The 23,292-nt window shown below is 37.7% G+C and overlaps 2 protein-coding genes across 3 annotated transcripts; both read right to left on the reverse strand.

Moving 5' to 3' along the window:
- Window positions 1-1,839: 1,839 nt before the first annotated feature.
- Window positions 1,840-18,156, reverse strand: lyn (LYN proto-oncogene, Src family tyrosine kinase). 2 transcript variants are annotated; one of them, XM_063885660.1, is made up of 13 exons: window positions 17,971-18,156; window positions 14,237-14,295; window positions 13,773-13,809; window positions 12,364-12,469; window positions 11,784-11,882; window positions 11,484-11,587; window positions 11,257-11,406; window positions 10,911-11,063; window positions 7,384-7,566; window positions 6,358-6,434; window positions 4,261-4,414; window positions 3,623-3,754; window positions 1,840-3,184 (listed from the first exon to the last, which is right to left on the reverse strand). In XM_063885660.1, exons 2-13 carry the CDS (start codon window positions 14,288-14,290, stop codon window positions 2,982-2,984), a joined length of 1,452 nt encoding a protein of 483 aa, XP_063741730.1. In that variant the 5' UTR covers window positions 14,291-14,295; window positions 17,971-18,156; the 3' UTR covers window positions 1,840-2,981. The 2 variants fall into 2 exon arrangements, with proteins under 2 accessions (XP_063741730.1, XP_063741731.1); XM_063885661.1 differs by having other exon boundaries at window positions 14,177-14,295; window positions 17,971-18,151.
- Window positions 18,157-18,642: 486 nt separating this feature from the next.
- LOC134865665 (cAMP-dependent protein kinase inhibitor alpha-like) lies at window positions 18,643-23,044 on the reverse strand. The gene is made up of 3 exons (XM_063885325.1): window positions 22,770-23,044; window positions 21,920-22,110; window positions 18,643-21,029 (listed from the first exon to the last, which is right to left on the reverse strand). Exons 2-3 carry the CDS (start codon window positions 22,080-22,082, stop codon window positions 20,956-20,958), a joined length of 237 nt encoding a protein of 78 aa, XP_063741395.1. The 5' UTR covers window positions 22,083-22,110; window positions 22,770-23,044; the 3' UTR covers window positions 18,643-20,955.
- Between the last annotated feature and the right edge of the window lie 248 nt (window positions 23,045-23,292).

The following is a 23,292-nucleotide window of genomic DNA, read 5'->3' on the forward strand; positions in this document are numbered from 1 at the left end:
ACATGACACAAGAGGGGAAAACATTTCAAAATAAAACACACAACACACAGACATGACATATACGAAACAAGGATCATGACACACTCACATAAGATGACATGTCTAAATAATACTGTGCTTTAAGTTTATTTTAGTCATTTTAAGTTTCATTTTAGTAGTTTTAAGTATTGCAGTTAAGTTTAAGTTTGATAAGTGTAAAGTTAAGTGTTAGATTTATAGTGTTAAGCATAAGTATTAAGTGTTAAATGTAAGTGTTTAGTTTAAGTTTTTAGGAATAAGTATAAAGTATTAAGTGTTACGTATTTAGTTTTAAGTATAAGTATTACCTGTTTAGTGTACGGTTTTATTCTTGAGTATTTTATGTTAAGTGTACATTTTTAGTTTGAGTTAAGATTACTTCCGTTGATCTTGAATGTATCCCACCACTAATGAATTGTCTTTCTCTGAATCAGTTCGTGCTCCTCTGGAAACAGTCTTCTCAATCTAGCTTCAGCCTCAACAGCAACCAATATCCCCTGAAAGAACACCTGCTCCACCATCCAGCCTCCACCTGTTACTTCTACCATCCACTTAAGACAAAACACCAGCCTTGCGCTACAGCCTGTGAGATTACAAACTCCTCTCCATCTACAGCCTCTGCCAGTGCACGTGTGCCTACTACTTCACACCTTTCTTAAATGCAGCACTTTACACTTCCAGATCTACCAGGAGCTGATTCAGGGCCCGGAGGACAATTCCTTCTACAACAGCTTTGTACAAGAGGTGCTTCCTCATCCTCCACATATTGCACCTCCATCTACATTGCTTGAAGTCAACTGCAGCTCAACTTCCTTAGCTTTTTTCAGCAACCTGAACCAGCTCCTAAACCTCTTGCACACAGCTGCCATCCAAACTTCCACCTGCAGCCTTTGCCAGCCGCCTGAAGACACTTGCTCCAGCTGCAGATTCCCACAGAAAGCTGGGGTCAAACCTCCACCTACAGCCTCTATAAGGAAACCTGAACAGATGTTATCCTACTGCCATGGTTGGATCTAAGTGGATCAGCAAGGACCAGAGAAACACTGGTAAATATAATCTTTAAGTAAACATGCAAAAAGATATATGTGTAAAAATAGTATGCCTTGGCAGATTAAAGCTGGGTTTCTGTTCACCTCTTCTTCTCACAGGTGTTTTCACAAGTTGTGAGAAAGACTGAGCTTGCACTCTTTAACATGAACCTGACTGACTGTGATGATGCCTTTCAGCAAACAGAAAGAGCTCCACTTCCTCCCACTTGTGCATTCAGTATCACAGTATGAGATATACGAAATGTGATTTTTAATAGAAATTTGGTAACCTCTGCAACCACCGTCAGTTTCTCCGCAAGCTGATTTGTTGAAGTCCGAATATTACCAAGCTGCTCCACTAGTGACTTTAAAGCCTTACTTTTCCAACAACGCCCTCTAAAACGTCGTCCAATGTGGTCTTTTACTGTGTACTTTAAGCATGTGCACTGTTTTATAATAAATTAATTAGTTTCTGCAGCCATCTGATCAGCTATTTGAGCTCACCCCTTATTTAGGGTTTATTTTAATGAATTAATAACAGAAACATGTGTCTCTCACTTTCTAATAATTCGTCATGTCTGCAGTTAAATATACAAAGACATCTTAATTAAATGTAATTTACTGTATATTTCAGCCAAAATATAATTTCTAACATCAACAAGTATAAAACTGAAGTGCTCATTAAATTAATAACAAGCTTGTGGTTCCAATCTTTAAAAATATAGGTTATTCTTCCTCTCTACATTTAAGGTGAAGTTTAAATATGAACAAAATATACCAAGAGTCACAATACTTCAAAGCCAGATTACTAATTTTATTATATGAGAGCCCCCTTACATATAGCTCCGGAAAGAATTAAGAGACCACTGCAGCATTATCAGTTCCTCAGGTTTTTTTTATTGTATAAAGAAGCACGGTCGGTTGAAATCTTTGAACCTTTAAAGACCTAACCTTTATTCATTACATTACTGCCTTCCCTAAAATTTAGCCGGGCTTATCACCTTTTAGCATTTATGTTTTTGTAATGTGGTTGTTTCTCTTTTAATTTTAATTATTGTAAATTGATTGCTGTATGTTTTCCTTTTTAACTGTAAAGTGTATTGGGACCATGCTTCATTGTGATTCTGCACTTTAGATAAAAATGGATTGATTGATTGATTGATATTCTATAAACTACTGACAACATTTCTCTGTTGGAATTCAACAGAGACTGGAATGGCTACCACACATATAGAGATGAGATTTAAGAAAAACTGGTGGTCTCTTAATTGTTTCAGGAGCTGTATATACATTTGAAATAATACAGATAATATTCACACCACAGAAACAAAAAATATATAATCTACAGAACTTCAATATGAAGTGGGATTAAAGATGATCAATGCAAGGATATTTAAGGAAGAGAAAAAACAAACAGAAATACCAAAAAAAAAAACATATTTAAGAATATTTTGTTAGAGATTGAAGATTTCTTGTTAGAGCAGCTTATTAAATAATAAGTCAATTTCAATATAACACTATAAAATGAAAAGTTAAAAAGCTAATCCTAAATGCAGCATGCCCCTTTTTCAATTTTTGGCACATTATTTACACAACCATTCTCTTTTAGGCAGCTTTTTGGACAGCAATAACAACCTTGTGTCCTAGCATTGCAAACTCTTTTGTATAATGTCCCCTGTTTGTTCAATCCCTTTCAAAGATACATTGACATTGAGATGATCTGGTACTCGAATATGCACAAAGAACTTTGAGTTGTACAGTACAGTAAATTCAGGGGAATGCTCTTTACAGCAATTTAGGAAATGCATTGTAAACATGTATGTACAGGAGACAATATCAAGATCATGAGGGCTTTAGTCCAGTATATACAAAGTATTACAACAATGAAAACAGCCCCAATTATAATCTGGAGTGTAATGTCTGGGGTGTCCCTCTCTATGGTTGTTGCTGGTATTGTTCCTCTGTGGCAGTGTAGAAGTCGCCCAGGACACTCTGCAAGTACTCAAATGTGGGTCTGTCTTCAGGTTTGTGCTTCCAGCAGGACATCATGATGGCGTAGAGCTCCTCGGGACAGTTGTCAGGTTGAGGCATCCTGTAGCCACGCTGCACTGAAGACATCACCTCTCCTTTGGTCATACCTGAGGAGATCACAGGCAGGCATGCAGATGTGAATATAGCAGTGTTTAGAGGGACAACACACATACTCCATATACACACGTAGTCACCAGCTTGAGTAAATATTCACCAGTAGAGGGGGGTAGATCTTCATAATACAATGATTCCAATATCATATAGTGGAAACCTCTTGTACTGTTGTAACCATGTTTGTCCTTGTCAAATTGATCACTATAAGTACATGTTTCATTGAGGTTTTTATATATATATATATTAAAAGAACATTAAGTAATAAAAGGCACAGCCACGCTAATTACTAAATAGTGTTTTGTGTTTATACACAAAACACTATTTAGTCATTCAAAGATTATAACACTGTAGTTTTACTTAGGTTTAATTTTTCATTTGACAAATAATATAAGTAGTGCAATACTGCTACTTAGGTTGATTTGTTTTTTAACCTGGGTATGGGATTTTCCCGTAGGTTATAATCTCATAGAGCAGAACTCCAAAGGACCACATGTCAGACTTGATGGTGAAGGATCCGTAGTTGATAGCCTCTGGAGCCGTCCACTTAATGGGGAATTTGGCTCCTGTGGATGACATGGTAAAAAAATTCTCAATGATACAAATGTACCATTCATTTTGTATCTAAATCCAAAACAAATAAATCTGCTGCATGTAAAAAACTCTATACTTCCATGCGTATGACCCATACTGTCAAGGGAATATGTAAATGAAGGTCAGAATCTATTTTTTTACCTGCTTTATTTTTTTTATGTTCCTATAAAGGAACTTTCAGTGTTTCCTGGTTCCAGTTCAGTAACCATCAGGTTGTATGACACATAGATACAGTTTCGCATTCAAGACTGGTGTTAGTATGAAAGGATGGTGTTGGTTATTTCAGTAAGGGAGTGAATGACATTAGCTTCAAAAAGTTGAGGAACTGGCAAATGAAACTAAAAGTCTGGCTTGTGAAAAACACATATGTCATCAATGCTACTTCTAGCTCTAAAAAGGGGGGGTTTATTTTATGTTTCAAAAGTATTCAGCTAAATACTGAAAAACAACAATGGGCATTCAAACAGAAAAAGTTTACCCTCTCTGGCAGAGTATTCGTCATCCTCTATGACTCTTGCCAGTCCAAAGTCAGCGATTTTGCAGAGCAGACTCTCTGACACCAGGACATTAGCCGCTCTCAGATCTCTGTGGATATATTTCTTCACCTCTATATACGCCATGCCCTCTGCAATCTGCAACAGCAAAAGAAAGAAATGGTATGCACCAATGCCATCGTATTACAGATGAAATGACAAATCATGAAAAGAAACGGTCTAACATGTGAAGTGCCCAATTCTATTAACCACTTCAGACAAGTCTATGGGTGACACAAGCAATTTAAGACTCCAGTTCAAACTAATGTAGAAACAATAAATTGCTAGCAGTAGATTTAAAGATACTTTGTAAATTGCTGATGTACTGGACTTCACCTTGAACTAATCATAGTGGCTTCGAACAGTTCCTCAGAATAACATAAAGTCATAAATATGGATTTGATTCATCATTATTTTCTACATCTGAAAATAATAAAATAGAAACCAAACTATAGTAAATAATCTGTCACTATCTGTTTGTTTCCTGTTTTGCTGCCCAGCTGTGTCTTATCTTCTTGATTGGTCTTGTATGTATTTAAGTTCTGGTTTTCTGTTGTTGTGTGTGGGTTCTTTGAGTTAAGAAGGGAGAGAGGCTTTGGTCTGTTTAATGTTTGCAACCTTGAATCAAGGCAATACTCAGTTTAAGCCTTTGTCCATGCTGCACTAATGTCAGGATCTCAGTTTCTGTATTTATAGTTTACGGTTTTATTTTGAAATGTTTCTTGTTTTGTCTCTTCCTGTCTTGGCTTGTTCACTTCCTGTCTTGTGTAGTTTACTTCCTGTCTTTCGTTTCCCTCCTGTCTGATTGTCTGATCGTGCTCACCTGTTGTCCCTGTGTGTCTCCTCCCCCTTCCCAGCTGTTTCTTGTCTTGTGATTACCCTCCTCTGTATTTAGTCTGTGCTTTTCTTTGTGTTCTTTGTCGTGTCGTGGTCGTTGTTTACTTGTTCCCTGTAGAGATTTGGATCTCCCTAGTTAGCCCTCCATTTTCCACCGGTTTGTCTGCATTTTTTATTGTGATACCTTTGCCTTGGACTTTTTATGTATTTGTGTTATCTGCTTTTTCATAAATAAAAGCTTGCCTTTTGTTATCCGTTTGTACCCCGGCCTCCTCTATTGGCTTCTGCACTTGGGTCCTTCCCCCAATCCTGACAACTAAGGTCCTACCTTCCCGGCTCAACCTTAATCACAGTTCCAGCTATTTGTATTGGTTTTACTTATGCTGAAAGCACAAATCTGCTAACCAACATATATTTTCTTTTCGTACTTTTATTTTTTGATATCTGATCCATGCTTTACAAACTTCATCAAATCAATATTTAAGCTTTTGTCACAGGCTGTCAGGGTTTTGGCTGAAGGATCCAAATGCAGAGAAATAAGGGGAGGCAGGTATGGGGGTTTGAACTAAAATTGAGCTTTATTAAAAAAGCTGTTAATGAAAATACTAAGCTAGGGGAATACAGGACATGAAAACATGTAGCTTGACACATGAAGGACGTATACCGGACAAGAGACAAAGGGGGAACAAAGAAAAATACCCAGCTGGAGAGGGGAGGAGAACCACAGGGGCAACCGGTGAACACAATGACACAATCAGGCACAGGAGGGAAACGCAGACAGGAGGTGAAGCTAAACATGACACAAGAGGGGAAAACATTTCAAAATAAAAGCAGGAAACAGACACAAAACAAGGATCATGACACAGGCTTACGTGTGCAGTTATCAAAAAAGGAAGAACACTCAGCAAAGCTTTACTTTGCCATTTTGTAATGATGTAATTATTTTCTAGAAGTTTTCATGTAAAAAAATACAAGTAGTTCAATAATAATTGATTTAAAGGAACTGCTCCATTTGAATCGATGTTAATAATCATCTTTTATCAATTCATTATTGGAAACTTAATCGGTGAAGTGTCCGTTTGTAGCTTGTGATTATGGTTCCTCCTTTCAGTTCAGCAATGGAAAAAGTGATGTTATGTCTGTTTCACAATCAAGGCAGAGTAAAATAGGGAAAAGCAGCATATTGTGATCAGTGTGCAAATCACCTGCGCTGAGAAATCAATGAGCTTGGGTAAATTCAGTTTGCATCCTTCGTCACTCTTTAAGAAGTCTAGTAGGCTCCCTAAAAACAAGAGAGAATATTTACAATGTTAGTGTTTTGTGTGTCCATGCATGTGGTACACTGTATACTTACATGTGTATCCTTGTTTGCTTTTTCTAAATATAAAGTTTCAGGTTTTTAGAAGAAATTCAAAGTTTTATTTTTTGCTTACCAGCAAACCTCCTTTGTCAAATACGGCCAAAGGTCAATTTGTGATCACATGACTTTTTATGTCACAATTCTAAATTCTATTCTGCTGACATTTGCACTTTTTATTACTGGATGCTTATTCTCATGGATGGGTTACTAATTATGCCTACCTGCCGGCACAGAACTAAGGGCCAATGTGTCAACGTGAGGAGTATAGCGTGACATAAAACCACTACAAAGACGTACAATAAGACTACAAAGAGACAAAAACAACTACAAGGAGTTGCAAAAATAGACCCAAAAAATGATACAAAATGGCCATGAAAATAGGCAAAACAACCACAAAGAGAAAAGAAGCAACTACAAAAAGATGCTAGCTGACAAAAAAAGGGCTAAACAGTAAAAAAGTCAATCCTGGTAACCAAACACAATTACAATGTGACACAAAACACATGCAGACTCAAAACAACAACAAAGAGACTCAACAAAAACTAAAAACAGACTCAAAATGACAACAAATGACTGAAAATTGATTAAAAAAAACCTACAAATAGACAGAAAATGACTTCAAAATGATTCATCTTGACTACAAAGAGGCACAAAATGACAGAAAGGGGGACAAAAATAACGAACACAAGAGTAACGAAGTGACACAAAATGACCACAGAGAGAAACAAAAAAAGTATTGTACCGACAATCTTAGGAAAGGTTATGCAGCCTTTTTGCATATCTGTTCTGCATGCATGTCTCTGATTATTAATATGCTACATGTTCTTCACATATGAAAATCTTCCATGTGTTCAAAATAAAGCTCATTTACCATTTGCCAGGAATTCTGTGATGATTAAGATGGGTTGTATCTTAGTGACAACAGCATAAAGCCGCACCAGCCTGTTGTGCTGCAGTGTCTTCATGATATTGGCTTCTTCCAAGAAGGCTTCGACCGTCATGGTGCCTGGCTTCAGGGTCTTCACCGCCACAGTTGTTAAGTTGTTGTAGCAAGCTGCATTTGTAAAAAGTGAAAGAAGATTATTATTATACAAAAATATATTTTTGTGAAAGTAATAAACCAGAAGCTGGACATGATCATTGACTCAGTGGCGTTTGTGCTACAATGAACTTAGGACAAAATCAAAATTTCAAAAGCATTGACCAATGACATATATAGCCAGTAAACCATTTTTAGAGGGAAGATTAAATTGTATAAACCAATCATTACTGAATTTGCCATGGAAATTGCTGTGACAAAATGCACACTATCAATATGTGGAAAATCTTTTTTTGCAGTTACAGTGCAATAAGATGTCTCTGAAATGAAAACAAATATTTGAAATGCCAAATGATTTGCTTTTGTCAAAATTGCTTTTCCCATTAGCTGTTTACTTTTGTCCATTTTTTTTTAATCCCTGCACTGATCAGCTTAGTAATAGATGGTTTTAGCCTACTATGCCAAGACGTTGGTAGAGTTTGGACATACAATCGCAAATCTGCTTAAGGTCACACTAATAAAGGCAATCTAATCTGCTTATATTCGAAGGTCCAGGCATTTCATAAAATACCTGGAATTAGCCACATACTTCCTCATCATTCCCCACCCACAGAGATAACACCAATGTACACATTTCCCTTGTGTTTCAAAAAATGTGCATCAAAGAAGCTAAACACATTGAAACCAGTCAAAGTCTTTGTAACAAAAGTAAGTATCAATATTCACACACAAACTTTGCAATGAAACAAGTCCCACTCTATACAACCCTTTCTGGTGTGTGTGTGTGTGTGTGTGTGTGTGTGTGTGTGTGTGTGTGTGTGTGTGTGTGTGTGTGTGTGTGTGTGTGTGTGTGTGACTGTGTGTTTTGTTTGTGTGTGTGTGTATGTTGGTTTTTCTTTACCCCTCCAACCCCCAGATGCAAACCCCTTTAAACTTGAAAAGATTTCCTAACCAGATGATAAAAAGCTTATGGACATACAGTGGGGCAAAAAAGTATTTAGTCAGCCACCAATTGTGCAAGTTCTCCCATTTAAAAAGATGAGAGAGGCCTGTAATTTTTATCATAGGTATACCTCAACTATGAGAGACAGAATGAGAAATAAAAATCCAGAAAATCACATTGTAGGATTTTTAATGAATTTATTTTCAAATGATTGTGGAAAATAAGTATTTGGTCAATAACAAAAGTTCCTCACAATACTTTGTTATATACCCTTTGTTGGCAATGACAGAGGTCAAACGTTTTCTGTAAGTTTTCACAAGGTTTCCACACACTGTTGCTGGTATTTTGGCCCATTCCTCCATGCAGATCTCCTCTAAAGCAGTGATGTTTTGGGGCTGTCGCTGGGCAACACGGACTTTCAACTCCCTCCAAAGATTTTCTATGGGGTTGAGATCTGGAGACTGGCTAGGCCACTCCAGGACCTTGAAATGCTTCTTACGAAGCCACTCCTTCATTGCCCTGGCGGTGTGTTTGGGATCACTGTCATGCTGAAAGACCCAGCCACGCTTCATCTTCAGTGCCCTTGCTGATGGAAGGAGGTTTTAACTCAAAATCTCACGATACATGGCCCCATTCATTCTTTCCTTTACACGGATCAGTCGTCCTGGTCCCTTTGCAGAAAAACAGCCCCAAAGCATGATGTTTCCACCCCCATGCTTCACAGTAGGTATGGTGTTCTTTGGATGCAACTCTGCATTCTTTCTCCTCCAAACACGACGAGTTGAGTTTTTACCAAAAAGTTCTATTTTGGTTTCATCTGACCATATGACATTCTCCCAATCCTCTTCTGGATCATCCAAATGCCCTCTAGCAAACTTCAGACGGGCCTGGACATGTACTGGCTTAAGCAGGGGGACACGTCTGGAACTGCAGGATTTAAGTCCCTGGCGGCGTAGTGTGTTACTGATGGTAGCCTCTGTTACTTTGGTCCCAGCTCTCTGCAGGTCATTCACTAGGTCCCCCCGTGTGGTTCTGGGATTTTTGCTCACCGTTCTTGTGATCATTTTGACCCCACGGGGTGAGATCTTGCGTGGAGCCCCAGATGGAGGGAGATTAGCAGTGGTCTTGTATGTCTTCCATTTTCTAATAATTGCTCCCACAGTTGATTTCTTCACACCAAGCTGCTTACCTATTGCAGATTCAGTTTTCCCAGCCTGGTGCAGGTCTACAATTTTGTCTCTGGTCTCCTTTGACAGCTCTTTGGTCTTGGCCATAGTGGAGTTTGGAGTATGACTGTTTGAGGTTGTGGACAGGTGTCTTTTATACTGATAACAAGTTCAAAAAGGTGCCATTAATACAGGTAACGAGTGGAGGACAGAGGAGCCTCTTAAAGAAGAAGTTACAGGTCTGTGAGAGCCAGAAATCTTGCTTGTTTGTAGGTGACCAAATACTAATTTTACAGAGGAATTTACCAATTAATTCTTTAAAAATCCTATAATGTGATTTCCTGGATTTTCTTTTCTCATTCTGTCTCTCATAGTTGAGGTATACCTATGATAGAAATTACAGGCCTCTCTCATCTTTTTAAATTGGAGAACTTGCACAATTGGTGGCTGACTAAATACTTTTTTGCCCCACTGTATGACCACTCTTTGCTTTACTTCAGGTGCATACATGAAAACACTTTTGAGCATATTAACTGCAGATTTACTCAGTTCTGACCATCGCAGTTACCCAAGAGTAAAACATCTCACTTAATCCCTTTGTGGATAGCTTTGGTTGATATTCCATGTTAGTGGATGGGATATGGGACAGACTTAAAGGTCAAAGTACAGGACAAATCCATTATTCTCCAAGATGGTTGCTAATGTAGGTCTTTTTCTAAGCCTAATCCTAACCCCAACCCTAATGCCAAGACATTGGAGTGGAATTTAAAAAAGGAGATATACATTTAAAATGTTATAGCCATTAGTGTCTGTTTCAAACATACATAGACTGTGTCTAAACAGATGAATGAGACCATGACAGTCGGCTCCTCACCCTCATTCACTACTTGACAGACTCTGGCTCCAAATGACAACACCAGCACAAGGTGGCAGTGCCTGTATCCAGGATATTTGGGCTTTGTTTTGTATAGTGGGAAGAAGCGGAGACACACTGTCTATCTATATATATATATTGTCAATAGTTTTAACCCAAACTATGTACTGCACCTATTGGGTAACAAAAGCAGGAAGTCATTTTTGTTTTAATTAAAGGGAAATGGAACATTCCTGCATGGTTCACTTTTGCAGCACCCCGTGTGTGTGTGTGTGTGTGTGTGTGTGTGTGTGTGTGTGTGTGTGTGTGTGTGTGTGTGTGTGTGTGTGTGTGTGTGTGTGTGTGCGTGTGTGTGTGACAAAAATGACATACTCACCCATCCAGACTTCTCCAAACTGTCCTGCTCCCAGTTTTTTTATCATCCTAATAGAATCTTTAGAAATCTCCCAGGCATCTTTATCCCAAGGTTTCTGAGCTTTGGGTTTCACACATGCACGGTCCAGTTTACGACACAGGCCATCCGCTTTGTCTGGAAGGTAAACACGCACACAGTCATGACTATGGTAAACTTGCTTTAGTGTTTAATTTCTGAATAAACATTAGCTTAAAACACGTTTCTTTTAAGTGTTTACATCAAAATCAACAATACCAAAGATAGAGTTGGTTGAGTTTTTTGAATAAAGGAGTTTAAATGGATCCATTCCCTAGCTTTGGATACTCACTATGGTAGTGTTTGATCATTGCACCGATGTCACTGAAGGAGATTTTAGGAGAGATGTAGTAACCGCCGTTATCCAGCATCCTAATCTTATAATGTTTGACTGATTCTGTCCCTTTGGCATCAAAGTCTCTGATGGACAATGAGTAACTTCCTATGAAAAAGTAAGCATGTAAAAGAGTTAGTAGAAATGGTGCAGGAGGAAATCAATATGTTGATAGATTCCCATACCTTTTTGTGTTTCACTTTCCCTGATGAGATAAGAGCCTGGTTTGTTTGCAGGTGCCAACAGCTGCCTCTCTGCATCCTTTCTTGTGATGTCCTTGAAAAACCACCTGTAAAGAATGTGAAAAAACACCGTTTTATCTAAGTAGACTCCGCCCATTATACAAATCACACCTTGGTTGGGTCTATAGTTGAGTTTTCTTTTTTTTTTAATTTAGCTTGATCATAGGATGTTGACAAATTCTAATAAAAAAAGAAGAAGCTGCTATTTGAGAAGAAACTAATTATTTGGTTGGAGCTACTCACTCTTTTGTTTCTATGGTGTCAGCTTGGGCCACATAATTGCCCGGGATGAATCCTGCTTTGTTGGTTACCATTGACACTGCTTTCCACCAATCCCCATGTCTGCAGGAAAAATACATATATTTAAGCATGTTTATGTTTTCTTTGATTATTGTGTATACCCTCTGGACCTTGGTGTCATAAAGTTAAGTGGCTTTCAACAAGTAAACAAATCTGCACATTGTAATTATACGAAGCTAACATTAAGAGGACCAATGTTTATTTTATGGATGCACTTTGTCAATCAGTTTCATGTCTTTAGCATTTTTAGATGAATACTTCTTCAAAAATAGTTTGGTACAAATTAAACTTTTGGATCTTCAGTCAAATTTAAAGAATGCTTTGTGAGTTTAAACACTTTCATGATGCTAGAGTCTGCAATGGCATATTAGACCAGTGGGTCTTTCAGGGTTTAAAAGGTAACAGGGTTTTTTAGCTAGGATAAGCATTCATCTTTGGTCCCCAATTCTTTATAAATGTTTCCTAAATGATGAATAACATTACTTCATGTTGAATCAGTCTACCATCAAAATCAGACACTCACGCCTCCAAGACTTTCATCTTTTCTCCTTTCTTGAATCCTAAGTCGTCGGGATGTGTAGCTTCATATGGGTAAAGGCCAATCACAATTTGACAAACCTCCTTGTTTTCTAAGACAGGAAACAGAAAATATAGTACATGTTGGACAACAAAATGAATAAATGATCAGACTGAAAGAGCTCTTTACAAGCAACTCTAATGTGACTTTAGATGTATTTATCCAATTTATTTGCAAAATAATGCATTCAAAAGAGGAATCACGTCCTTTAGTTATTGTAAGCCGAGCTGGTGACCCAATTCTAACATAAAACTGATGACCAATAATAATAATTTATTGTCAGATCAAGTCTAAAATATTACTAGCATCACAGCAGCTCCATTTGTAACATCAAACAAGGACAAATAGTAGGACACGATACAAGGAAAACCAGCATTTAACAAGACATCACAATTATTGAAGAGAAACACACTCAAAGACCCTTTAGTGGACATTTGACCTGTGATTAAGTTTTGCATTTAATGTGATACAAACAGGTGAATTCTGGATCTGGCTATCATGCTAAATGATTAAATGCTTCCAAGTGGATCCAGCCGTTATTACTAAACTTGTGACTATGCTAAGGAACTTTAATCATTAGTGAGTAGTGTGAGGTATTTAAAAAAAACTGAACAAACACTGACAAGCTGATTAGGGAACTGGAAGTGCAAAAAGGCTTAGTTATTTATAGGATTTAGGACTGGTTCCTGTATCAAGTGCAATAAGGTGTAGTCATTTGGCTAATTCCGACTGGTAAAGCCTCATATTGGTTCAGCTTATCTTGTAAAACATTTTTTCCCAAAGGATGAAAACTTGTCAAGCCTTTCAATTAAAATATGAGCATGTTTGTACTATACTGAGACCAGTTATTAGTCCAAACTCTTTAAAGGGGTTCTATAATGCTCATTTTGAGGTGTCATATTTGTGTTTTGTGCATTTACTGTGCCATGTTTACATGGCTTAATGTTCAAAACAGACTGGCTCTGTTGTGATTGGTTTTAGGGATGCCCCACCTCTTATCGCATACAATGTGTGGAGCACTAGACAAAGGAAGCACGGGAGTTACTGTATTGGGTGTTAGTGTCGGAGAGAAACTCCCTCTGGTAGAAACGTTGGGATTTTAGCCTTTGCAAAACATTTAAATGCACCAAATCCTATATTACACACTATAGGAAAGGGAAAACCATTAAAAGTATTATAGGGCCCCTTTAATCGTAGCACGTTGACCTTTGCTAAGTTTTACAATGAGTATTATGTTTAATGTTTTTGCACAAAGTGCAAAAGCTTCCTGAAATTGTGTTTTTACATAATTGTACAAAAGGGAGTAAGAACGACAGAATGAAAAAAACAATAAAGAAAGAAGGAATGCGGCATACCTTCCAACTGTTGTAACACCTGCCCAGGTAACAGGTCCTGCAAATGCAGAGCAAAGAGTTTATCAGAAACAATGAAAATATGATACATATCTGGTCTACCACTGTCAACACTTCTTTATTACGGACTTACACCAACTAGAATTAATCGTGTGCAACAGAGAAGTTCTGTCTATTAGAAAATGTCTTAGTGTAATGCTCTCATGAGAACTGAATAATTCCCCTTTCATGAAATTCTCCACTTACATTTTGAATTCACCAGGGTACATTGAAAAAGACAACATACATGATTATTATGCTATGGTTTTTCTTCGATACTTTTCAGATTGTTATGCAAGAGGAATCAGTATCTTATTTTATAGAAATTAAATTCAGTTTTTGCTCTGCCCAGATTTCTGACTACTTACTATGTTTTTATCTGTACTGGAGGTGGGGTCTCTGACATAGTGTGTATTGTCAGTACGTACAGGCTGATCAGGGATCTTCCTATTCGGACTTAGCGTGGACTCCATACAGCCCATATTGCCTGCGGGGGGAAGTGAGAAAAGGGAAGAGTGAATTGGACTGTTACACATTAACAGCTGGTGAAACAAACAACACTTTAAATGTGTGCTACCAAACACCTGTGATTCCTTGGCTTATGCATGTGAAAATAACACGGAACCTAACCAGTGACTTGTTAATTTGTACTTTGTTTTTCATTTGGTGTTTAAATAAAGTCAAAGAGGAAATGGACCTATAAACTCTAAAGCAGCAGCAGCAGGTGTAGAGAATGTTGGACATTCTATGCTCAAATATGAATGGAATTTTCTTTACAGCACCATACAACTGATTAAATCTCTATGTCACATTAATTGCCTATCATGCCGAATTAATCAAAATCAGTATATTATAGGAAAGCTGAAAATCGCTTCTGATCCAGACTAACTTGAGATATGGATTGAAACTAAGCAGCAACCTACAGGTCTGAATGGTAAGGCCAAAGTGAAAGTGTTTGAACTTGCATTCCTCTTTAACCAAGTAGATCCAGTCCTGGTTGTAAAAAATGACCCTACGTTTCACTTCACCTCTTCAACACAGTAGGATGAGTCTTTTTTGTGGTTTTAGGACAGGGGTGTTGTGTTTATTTTAGAACTACAACCCGTTTCAAAATGGATTTGACTACCTTTTTAGTTACCTAAAAAACAGGATTTGATTTTACTTCGATCTTTCCTCTTGTGTCATACTTAAAGGTTTGTATTATCACTTTTTCGAATTTGTGATTTTTAGCTATTTCCTCAAAGTTCAAAAGATCTGACACGTACTTCACTATACGACTAAATGACCACTAAATGTCAACAAATGCTTCCTGTGTGAAGAAAGGGCTGGTATTTCAGAGAAGGTGTTGTAATTACCAAGTATAATAAAAGGTCATGGTGTGTAACTCTGAAATGTGAAATGACAGTTTTTTACGCTGACAGCATGATGATTGCAGTGTCTGACTTTACGGTGGTGTGGACATTTGTTTTTGTAACCATGTTTTACGTTAAATCAAAATGTCACCTGCTGTTTTATAGTTGCTAGGGTAGTAAATACTCAATGTACTCGAGTGCAAAGTTCTAAACTCATTTTTTGCTTCAAAGTGCTGCTTCGATTGCATTAATCACATAAAAGAAACAATTGATACATGATTTTGTGTTACAAAAGATGTTTGGCATGTGTACTAACTTATTGACCTGGTAAATCACAGTTACAATGATATCATGGCCAAAGTGGAATATGTCCGATAAGAAACTGCATTGACAAAATGCAAGCATATCAGCAGCAGAAGTGGGTCGTATACAGTATAAACACCAACATTCTAAAAAAGAGATTAACAACTGTCACTGCTTCTCTAGGTAACAGAAGTGTACCAAGCCCTGTAGGCCACTGACTTCTCTGTAAACAGCAGGAAATAACATAATTTAAACTTACATGAGAACAATAGTTACATGAGAACAATAAATCTTACAGTGATTTCCCCTTCAGAAAAGAATGCAGGTCACATGTCAAAGGTTAAGCGGAATCACCAATAAAAAAAGAACAACCAAATATTGTTTTCCTTCAATCCCTAGCCATATAGTTTTTTATTATTTCGTCCTCAGAGACAGCTGAAAGAAGATTTGTTAGCACAACGTTGCCTTCCTGCCACACAATTGTTGGCCTACTTTAGTTCCCGAAGAAAATCAAATTGGTCATACAGCTTTGAGTCAAAGCATGCAAAACAATAGTGATGCAATCTTAATGAGAGTCAGGTGTCAAGAGCTACTGATACAAGAGTTGCTGTTGTGTGCTCTAATGGTTGCTATTGTAGTTGTATTGTTTAATAATAGGGAGACTGAAAGAATATGTTTTTCGAACAAGAGCAAAAGCATATGATCAGTCGTTGGGTTGCAGGAAAAGTTGGAATCATATTTTGTCACTTTCTTTAGAAAAGTCTTGCATCCTGTTGCATTTACGCCACTAATGTGTGAACAATAGCCATGCTAGCTGAGGGTGTAACCAACATTACTTGGACAATGCTTTTCTTTGACCTTAATGTTAATTCTTGCTGAACAATAAGCTTTCTCGGACCATGCAAACAATAGTTATGTTAGCAGCTATGACTAGTAAGATTAGTTCTTAGGGGAAGATGAGTCTCAGTTGAGAAGATTCAGTCTGGACCAACTAAGCGGCCCAACACACATATTTAGCTGTAAAAGAGAGTTAAAAAAGCCATGGACATAATGTACATTTATGTTATATGTTATATGTTCATGTTCACATTCGCACTGTGGTACTGCAAGAAACGGTATTTCAATTTTCTGTATGTATAACACATGTGGAGATTTTGACAATAAAGTGGACTTTGATGTACATAAAAAGTAAGTAAGTAAGTAAAATTGTATTTATATAGCACCCTACAATACAAAGTGCTTTACAGGCAGTACACAGTCAAATACACAATTACAGCTGTAAAATATACAATAAAAGGCAAAATAAACCAAACAAAACACAATAGTACAAATTAACACCAGTGTAGGGACAGCGTAAAACTCACCTCCCCCGAGACCCCAAAAGCTTGTCGGAAAAGGTGAGTCTTCAGCTGCACCTTAAACATTTCCACTTAGACAGCGGCTCCCTGGGGGAGTTCGTTCCAAAGCCTTGGAGCCACCGCCTCAAAGGCACGATCCCCCTTAGTTTTTAGCCTGGTCCGTCGCACCCTTAAAAGGCCTTTGCCTCCAACAAAAGCCTGTGCTTGAACCTAAGTAAAGTTCTTAGCTCCTAAATTATGTTAACAATAAAGAATGGGAACAAATGTATTTTATGTCTAAAAAGACAATCAGATTATGGTGAAGGGTTGACCTTAATCTTTCCGTTTGATCAAGATTTCAAGCACTACTCAGTACAATGTGTTGTTTACTTTACTGTAACCCAGATGACAGAAAAGTTTTTATATAAGTGAATCAAAGAAAGTGTTGTTAAGGATGGCAGTTTGTTACTGGTGCGTTATTGGTTCAGTGCCTCTGTTATATTTTTAACTTGACATTTAGCAAACAGCAGGAAACCAAGGGTCTGTACCGATTAGTAACCCACACACACACACACACACACACACACACACACACACACACACACACACACACACACACACACACACACACACACACACACACACACACACACACACACACACACACACACACACACTGCTATGACCACAAACAAACTTCCTCCTTGGACTGAGCAAAGGGCTGAAGTGGAGGCAAAAATGAAAGGAAAGTATGGGACATAATCTTCCGGAGAATTGTATGTAACTGAATGACAAATCTGATCACATGTACTGAGCTGCTCAAATTAAGATACACCAGTGATTTATACAACTTATAAAGTATTATTACAAAACAGCATTTATGATGACAAACCATATTTGTTGCCTCCTATATCCAAGGTAGTGAAACAGTCCATGACTTCCAATAAAAACTCAACAATAACTTAAATAAAAAATGTGTTTACTATAGAATAACTTCATACAATACACATTTGATTCAAGCCGACATCCATATATATATATATATATATATATATAACTCGATAACATCGTATCTTCTTTATTTTCTGTGTGTGTGAGTATGAACAGCTCTTACTGACCTGGCACATCTCTGACTGATGTCATTCACACCTCACATGCATGTGTGCTTACCTCTCTTACTGTGTATCCCTGGTTCACGAAACAATTCATCCAATTTAAGAAGTCTTTCAGTCCTCAGAATTTCTTCTGTGTGTTTTTCATCAGATTGACTGACAGGCTGGTGGAGTGTGTGGCTGTGTGTCTGCCAGGCGACATGGACTGTTACATTCAGCCACCAGAATGAGGAACTTAGATGAACTGGTGGGGGATTTTTTTTTCTCACTGAAACTTCCTGGTACAATTGTCTAATGATTATTTGAATAATCAGCAACGCACACTCCCTCACCCACCAAGATTACACACACTGACAGTGGGGCACAGCACGTTGATGGTCTGTAAATACAGATAAATCATACTGGATAATGTTGAAGTAGAGAATAATTTTACAATACATCATAAAAGGCAAACAAAAGAATCCCTTTGCAATGTCCTGTTAAAGATTTTGACATAGGATCCTTATCATAGGATATATATCTTATCGGATATAATTTCCTTTTTTATGAAAAACTTTGAAAGGTGTAAAAAATGCTTATGTATATCCAAAGTTTGAGGGTCATGCTTTAGTTTCTGTCGGTTGTATAAGTTCTCCTACAGTGCAACCTTTTGGCCAAACTGCAGAAGTACAAGAGAACAACAACAAGATAATGAACTTTCCATTTTACTGTCATAAGTTATTTATTTTGTTTTGACACAGAGTAGAAAACATGGTTATAGACAGTCCGAGAAACACCTACACAGAATCATGCACCTGCTATAACTCTACATGCTGAGTTATGAACAGTTAGGCTATACAGTGTTGACAAAGCGGGTGGGAGTCACTATGGTCACATGGCAGTTTACAACTTGAAAACCTGATTGAATAAGTAATATTTAAAAAAGAGTTATACTTGCTGTAAGATCTTCAGCATGACTAAGAAGGAGGCGCAGTCAAGCTGCAGTATTACGGTGAGATTATACAAGAAAAATAACAAAGTACACAGTTTTAAGAGTGCATGCATGATGGTCTTTACAGATGATGATTATGGGATGCATCCATTATTACACAAAGAAGCCGGTAGGCAGCCTCAATGTCATAGATCGAAACTTTCACACAAACATGTTACACTAACTGGAAGCTCCACTGAGTATTGCATATCTACATTTATCGAATAGTTTAATATTTTGAGAAAAATGTGTTCACCTTACTGCTGGGAATAAGACAAGAAGATAGATACCTCTCTCATGTCTGAATGCTAAAAATGTAGCCAGAGCAATAAAGAGTTAGCTTAAGGTAGCCAACTAAATAACAAGAGTCTGTCACAGAACACATATTTTCACAAACAAACGAACCAAAACTGACTCTAACATTCTAAAAATGTTACACAGCCGCGGAACAGATTAAGAGACCACTTTAGCATTATCATTTCTCTTTCTGTTTTATTATTTATAGGTAAGTCTTTGAGTTAAATTATTACTTGTATTTTTTTGATTGTATTCTATAAACTACTGACAATTGTTGTCTGTGTTGGGATTCAACAGACACTGGAATGGCTGCCATACATGTAGAAAAAATGTGCAGTGGTTTTTTCCTACAGCTGTATATATAGTAGGTAACAGTTCAAGGTCCAAAGACATTGACATAAACTTTGATACCACAGCTTTCAGCTTAGCTAACATGACACGTGGGAACAAGTAGAAACAGCTCGCCTTGCTCAGTCTGAAGGTTACACAGTCTGCCTACCAGCACCTCTTACGCTCACTAATAACACATATTATTTCATTTTTTTATTCTGTACAAAATCCAAGGTGAAAAAACACGGCTAACTTCCTTGAGTCTCTGCTGATAGCCTGGCAACTGGTTTTTGTTTTGACACGTCAGTTTTTGTACCAGGTATGAAAACATGATATAACATTACGATATGTGAGTTAGTAAACTTGAGAGGGGCTGGTAGTTATTGACTGATCCTCTGGACAGAGATAGGCTAGCTGTTTCTCCGTGTCCACTTTGCATCCTTAGCCAAGCTAACCTTCCGCTAAATGCAGCAACATATCTAGCATTCAGCCTATAAGACCAACATCAATCCTCTTATCTTACTCTCAGCAAGAAACAGAAAAAGCATATTCCTAAAAATGTCAAACTTTTTTGAAGGTTTTGATTATAACGGCATCATAAAAAAGTAACAAAAAGTATAAACATCTTAAAAGATAGTACAGCATCATCATCATTTTTAACCACTGAGTCTGAATAAAACACGTCATTCATACTGTAGTCAATTAAAATGTATATTAATTATTGTTGTTTAACAGAACACTTTCACACCACCATCTATATTTGGCTTTCTACAGTAAAAAACAATTTCACATACAGAATATTACTGGATTTTGTCTCATAAAACACAATAGAATCAGTGAACATATTTTCAACAGATAAAGTAAGCCCCAGTGTTTTTGTACATGGTGTTTCCCAACTACTCCAACCAAGTAGTCCAATTCCCTCCATGGTATTGTCAATTCAGAGGAAGCACAGGCCATTAACTGGCAATATAATCTCTATCAGCATCACTACAAACATGCTACTCCCACTGTGACCCATTACATCAGCACGTCTCAGTGGTCTTACAAATTGCTTGCACAACTACACATAAGATCTCTGTCTATTGTCTCTTTTCATTCCTTCCTCCAGCCTGCGTGTTTAGTAACTAAGACTGAAAGTAAAATCAGCTGTACATGAGCTACACATTTGTCTCTCTGCTCACTCCAACTCTGAAATACAGCCCTGCCAACAGTCTGTTATTCTAGTGCACAGCAGAGCCACAGGGACATGAGAGCACTGGGTGGTCACATCGCAGCACAGCGCCTCTACATAAAGATGAGGGGTTCAGTGCCCTGCTTTTAGGCACCTCAGCAGTGGTGGACTAGCCTCCAGCTACCAGCCCACTTTGAACAAAAGCTTTTGTCACAATGGCGACTGGAATCCATCTCGTAGCTCTCTGTCCACTGGCAAGAGAGTGTGACAGGTTAGCTGTTCCTCTGCCCCATCTCCCTGTGTGCCGAGGACGAAGAGCTCTGGCTGTCCTCAGTGTCGTCTCCATCTGCAGTGACATGTGGAAAGGAAGTACGATTTACAGGACGTAAATAATAATGTGATTATATTACTTATTTTGCATGTCCCAGGCCATAGTCCTAGGTCCAAATCATCCTTAATGTTCAGGAAAGAATTATGGCTTTCGCAAAAACAGATTTTTTTATACTTTTTCTTCTGACCAAATGAAGAACCCAGATCATTTTGCTATTCATTTTAATCATACATGGGAAATTCTGAATTTAATGTCACTCATGAGTGGTACACAACCCCGAAAGACTGTTTTGGTTGGATTTTTTAAAGCTTAAAGATCAAATTATTGAACTTAAGTTTTACTTAAATACACCACTTTACCTAACAAAAAAATGGGCATTTTTTCCGAAAAACAGGACGAGATGCTGGATTTTTTCTAGAAATAGGAAAATGAAAATGTTTTAATAGACATTATAAAATAGGAGCATAACCAATGAATGAATGGGATTATAACTACATTTTGTTTCACAACCCTGTGCTGTACAATGACGATAAATCAGTGTTGTATCCTTGTTGTTTGTGTGCACTTGGCAGCGAGAAGATATTAAGAGAAAAAAGGAACAAAATAAAATCAAGATAATTTGGTTTGGAGTGAAAGTGTAAAGATTGGGATGAATGACCTTTACATTTGGAAAATCTTATACAATGTGGGGTTAACAAAAGTTACTTTAAGCCTCTCAATGCAGTTCAGCTTTTCAAAGATGCAAGACTTCATAATATTAAGCCATTAGTCGACAATAAAACAGATTAAAAGAAACTCTTAAGCAAAGCAAATCATTTAAACCTGACACAAACAAATAACCCTATACACACAAACTTAGATTACAAATCCAAAACAATCCCCTCCAGAATAAGACGGTGGTTTACCTCCTCCTCCTGCGTTGATGTGCAGCTGGGACAGAGACAGGGTGAGGGGCAGTTCTCTCCCATCAGGGTCGCTGGGACTCTGCAGAATGTCGTGCATGGCGTTCCTGCGTCCCGTCCTGCCAGAGGCGATGAAGTCTGCGTACGTGGCCTCAACATCAGACATCGCTCATGCATCGTTCACACAGCAACACCTACAAGAGGAGCAGCTCTATTCATCAGTGAGCAAATAAACATCAACAATTTTCAACAGTTAGTTCTCCACACAGTTTCTTGAAAGACTCGACAATATAACACATAAAATATGCATAATCATCATGTTACATCTTAATCTATAGAGGAGAAGGAAGTATTTATATCTTTGCTTAAGTTAAAGTAGCAATACCACACTGTACAAATGTCCAAAAAAGCCCTATGATTAATGAACCAAAAGTAAAAGCAGACAACTGTAAAGAAACCATATTATTACACCAGATTATAATATGTATGCATTGTGTCTGTGCATCATTTTAATAGTTCATTTTAAGAAAAGTAGCCTGCTTGAGAGATACAAGGCCTCCTTATTTACTCTAACATTACCCCTGTTGGACACAAGATAAGAATGCAGTAATATAGCACGCGTTTTAAGCCACTAGTTTAAGAATTGAATTATTGTCCTAATGTGCTTTATATTTATTTTCACAGCTTTACATTTTGAAGTAGGCTATATCATGCTAACCAGGTCGCCCGTCCATAATTTGGCCCACAAGTAAAGAATCAACAAGAATCAGATTTGCCGCAAGTCAAATTAGATATCCAGAATAACTCATTACGTCATTGTATTAGTCCAAGTCCCGTTTTGGAAATGTCTTACCTTAAGTGACAGCTCTACCAGTGCTGTAACCACAAGCTACATTTCTTGGGAGTGACTTCACCTAGAATAAGCACCTCGACAGGCCCAACATCGCGTCAAACGAGCCTACAAACTAACAAAACCAAAGAAAAATTCCGGAAACAACCCACGTCAAGTAGGTAACAATTTCAACTCCTTACACTACATACCGCGACGAGTCAACACATGGAAATCATCTAACAATATGAATCGCATCAGTAGGATGCTGTGAAAAGTCCCCAGTCTATTCTCCATTGCCGTCGCATCTTCCTCCTTCTTGACCAATCAGAAATGAGGAACCTTTATCTGAGCGCTGATTGGAGAGGAGACACAAAAGGATGAGAGGCGAGAGCTCTGAGCAGCACCGAGGCCTATGCTGCATTCGTGATCACCTCGTAAATCTCATCAACATGAATAAAACATCCATTTATCAATCAATCTATGATGTTGTTGGTTAAATTATGGGATATTGTTCTACTAGCAGTTCAAACATAATAGTTAAAGT

This window comes from Eleginops maclovinus, chromosome 6 (genome assembly GCF_036324505.1).
Source record: "Eleginops maclovinus isolate JMC-PN-2008 ecotype Puerto Natales chromosome 6, JC_Emac_rtc_rv5, whole genome shotgun sequence".
NCBI classification, from domain to species: Eukaryota; Metazoa; Chordata; class Actinopteri; order Perciformes; family Eleginopidae; genus Eleginops; species Eleginops maclovinus.

What these genes read in the sequence shown, in the direction of transcription:
- lyn (XM_063885661.1), bottom strand. Translation starts at nt 14,290, where the DNA reads ATGGGCTGTATGGAGTCCACGCTAAGTCCGAATAGGAAGATCCCTGAT. An exon ending in CCAGTACAGATAAAAACATA is followed by an intron (nt 13,810 to 14,176) that starts GTAAGTAGTCAG and finishes CTGCATTTGCAG; the next exon opens with GACCTGTTACCTGGGCAGGT. An exon ending in GGTGTTACAACAGTTGGAAG is followed by an intron (nt 12,470 to 13,772) that starts GTATGCCGCATT and finishes TTCCTGTCTTAG; the next exon opens with AAAACAAGGAGGTTTGTCAA.
- LOC134865665 (XM_063885325.1), bottom strand. Translation starts at nt 22,082, where the DNA reads ATGTCTGATGTTGAGGCCACGTACGCAGACTTCATCGCCTCTGGCAGG. An exon ending in CATCAACGCAGGAGGAGGAG is followed by an intron (nt 21,030 to 21,919) that starts GTAAACCACCGT and finishes ATGTCACTGCAG; the next exon opens with ATGGAGACGACACTGAGGAC.